Below are 3,291 nucleotides of genomic sequence, written 5' to 3'. Positions count from 1 at the left end.
AAATTCATTAACAAATTAAGGTATTGCAGACTGGATGGAAATGAACAGATGGCCAGTCTGCAGGACGACAGGAAGGTATGAGACACTTGAAGGGCTCATTTGTAAAAGCCATTTTGAAAAGTATCCCATTTGCAGGACAACTAATAAGCCAGTGAGAATTTCTTTTCATGATAAAATGCTTTTAACTGTATGTCCTTGACCAGTTTTCTTTTGTGGATGGATTTCTGTAAAAGTCAGACTGACCATAATAGATCAGTCATAACAAAGCAAGACTGGCTGTTCTGGGCAGATCATAGTAAATACAGTGCTACTGTGAGTCATTTTCCCCAGAAATGATATATGAAGCTCAACAAAGTTATTTGTCTGTCTTTATTCTGTTGAAGAGGCACACATCAGTAACTTGTGAATGCAGGAAAAGGGCAGTAAGCAGGGGAACACTATTCATAGAAACTTTTATTATCATAACAAACTAGGCATTCAAGTTGAGTTTGCATGGTTGCCTGCTAAAAATATCTGAGATCCCTGACAAGAAAACACAGATCTGGAGCCTCATTATGACATCTTTATAGTCCCTTTCCACAATACAGACATTCATTACATAAGTTTAAAAAAATGTGACCATGCGACAGACAGGAACCAGGACTGCATATACTGGGATAGGAATTTGAAAAACCCCAGTGGTATTTTAAATGGTAAAGAAAAGTGGAGTTACTCATGGTTTAACAAAACTCACACTACTAGCTTTCTTGGACCACAGATCGATAAACAAGTACATATGCAGCTCACTGGGTAAGACCTAATTCAGAGAAAAGCAATTAAGATTGATACCATGAAAAACTCAGGAACATATTCACTAGCCAAGAAATACTCTAGCAACGTCTCTGCTATGAATTACCAGAGGACCAGCTTGCACCCCAAGTCTATTAGTTTGAGGGCTGACATAAAACACAGTTAAAACACCTGAACATTTCTTTTCCAAAAATAGGCTTCTCAACCTTCTTTCAAATTGTGGAATGGCTCAGCTATTTCTAAATGCCACTGAATCAAATTCAGTGAAACTTCTAAAAAGACATTGTGACAGTAACCTTCACCATCACTTCCTGAGTGTGTTTTGCTTTTCTTTTTCCTCTTAAGAAGGCTTGATCTCACTGTCTGGCTGAACATTAATCCGCTTTCATCAAGTACCAAACTAATGCTTGCTGAATTAATACACTGCAAATCCTCAAGGTATAAGTTACACACAATTTAGTATAAAAGGTAAGCATAGGGCTTTCTTTTCACTACAGCTATTATCAGGAAGGCAAGTAGAATACAGGTAAGTTTTTATCAGATCCTGATCTAGAAATCTTTTTTTCAAATTGCAAACACTGTATGTAATTAATTACTTCTGAAAAAATAAGATTATCCTTTGCTCTTTCTCTCCCTTGCTTCTTTTTCTTTCTCCTTAAAGACACATTCTCTGTACAGAAACTTAGATAAAAATATTTCATTGGAAGTGGTATGGTACTCTGCTATTAAGTATTCTACAGATTGCCAACATGCCATTTCAGTCGCTTAGGAAAATCAAACTCCTCTAACAATAAACATAAGGATAGATCTATTTAATGGCTTTATCCTGTGTTCTCACTGATGTTTCTAAAAGCTTGCTATTATAGAACCACTTGAGGATAATGTGAAGACTCAATTTCTCCCTGTTTCTATAAGTATTTTCTGTTGAAAATACCTATACATGTTTCTCCAGTTCAGATATATTTTTTTGTTTTATAAACAGGATGAAGACAGTTAATTTTTACATGCTGTTATTTTGCTGGAAAGCAATTTGTTGCAATAGCTGTCAGCTCACCAATATTACTATAGCAGTAGAAAGAGAAGAATGTGAATTCTGTATTACAGTGAATGCCACGTGGTGCTCAGGATACTGCTTCACAAGGGTGAGAATCTTAAGTTTAATTTCAGGCACAAGAATTAAATATTCCAAGTGATGTATGAATAACCCATTTCTCCAGTTCATAATGAACATATAGGCAGGATGAGCCTTGTGAAAGAACAGGTTGAGTAACTGCTGTGCTATTTGACAGGAAAGTAGATACACAGTGAACCTGAGCCACAAAGGTAAGGGTGAAAAGATGCTAGTAAAATTCAGATCTTTAACTGGCTGCACACATTATGTTTATATTGTATAACTAGACTTAAAAGTATTACAGTCTGGATCTCTGCCTTGTGTTTAATTTGCAGTTGCAAATCGATACAATAAAGCAGCCATTACTATGTAGACTCCTCTACTTTTCCAAATTTGAAGAATCAAGTAATTAACCTGCAAGACTGTTTGGTGATGGTGTGACACAAATTTGCCATATCGGTCCTCCTGAAATAAGAAATCTAAGGATCTATGTGAAATTAGAAGAGTCTGATCCAAATCCTTTTGATCTCAGTGGGATTTTCCCACCAGTTTAATTCATTTTCACATCAGGTCCTTTATTTTATAAAAATCTGGAATTCTAGCCCGTAACAAATTTCAAAATAGGTATTTCCTTCTTGTAATTTTCAGGATCCAGTATATAAATATCCACCAGTATCATCTGTTCAGCAAACATGTACCTTCAAGGAGGTTGTGTATGAAACAGTGAAGATCCCTGGCTGTGGTGATCATCCCGAATCTTTTTATTCGTACCCGGTAGCTACAGAGTGCCACTGTGAGACCTGTGACACTGACAGCACGGACTGCACTGTGAGGGGACTCGGGCCATCTTACTGTTCCTTCAGTCAGAATGGAAGTAACCAATGAAGGGTACTTGAGATGGCAGTTTGGCTTTAAATGTTCACTTCTAAATAAAGGTACTGATCGGGCATAAGTGGAAGATAATAGGTAAGGCTATTTAGAAACTGCCAAGACTCAAACAAAGATTTTTAAGGCCAAATTGACAGCTACTGCCTAAACTTCTCTCCAGGCCTTCCCTACTTATCCCATCAGTTTCCTTAAAATCATTTTCATACGTCTATAGAACACTGCTTCCGATTCCTTCTGCCCTTGCCTCCCCTTCTTCTCTATCACACCTTCATTCTTTATATTCCTGTATTTCCACTGTCTAGTTCACTTAGCTTATTCTATGCTATCCTATACTTTCAAAAAGTTCCCAAGTTCCAAGTCTTTACTACCCCCTGCTTTCCCTCTCTCCTCAGAAAGCGCTTATTTTAAAAAGCCTTGCTTCACTGGTTTTCTTATAGCCAACATCTGTGTCCTCACTTTCTATTAGTTGGACTATAAATCTCTCTCAGCTGAGATCCTGAATT

At 37.1% G+C, this 3,291-nt stretch overlaps 1 protein-coding gene across 1 annotated transcript; it reads left to right on the top strand.

The window, feature by feature from the left end:
• Positions 1-1,233: 1,233 nt before the first annotated feature.
• Positions 1,234-2,785, top strand: FSHB (follicle stimulating hormone subunit beta). The gene is made up of 3 exons (XM_049820417.1): positions 1,234-1,315; positions 1,772-1,931; positions 2,549-2,785. Exons 2-3 carry the CDS (start codon positions 1,773-1,775, stop codon positions 2,783-2,785), a joined length of 396 nt encoding a protein of 131 aa, XP_049676374.1. The 5' UTR covers positions 1,234-1,315; position 1,772.
• The last annotated feature ends 506 nt before the right edge of the window (positions 2,786-3,291 follow it).

The sequence above is a fragment of the Accipiter gentilis genome, chromosome 17 (genome assembly GCF_929443795.1).
Source record: "Accipiter gentilis chromosome 17, bAccGen1.1, whole genome shotgun sequence".
NCBI classification, from domain to species: Eukaryota; Metazoa; Chordata; class Aves; order Accipitriformes; family Accipitridae; genus Astur; species Astur gentilis.
Note: the sequence above shows the minus strand (reverse complement) of the source record. Positions and strands in the feature narration are given on the sequence as shown.

Bases quoted from the DNA above. Each gene is read 5' to 3' on its own strand.
- FSHB (XM_049820417.1), top strand. From the start codon at position 1,773: ATGAAGACAGTTAATTTTTACATGCTGTTATTTTGCTGGAAAGCAATT. The intron at 1,932-2,548 runs GTGAGAATCTTA...TGTAATTTTCAG, and splicing joins CAGGATACTGCTTCACAAGG to GATCCAGTATATAAATATCC.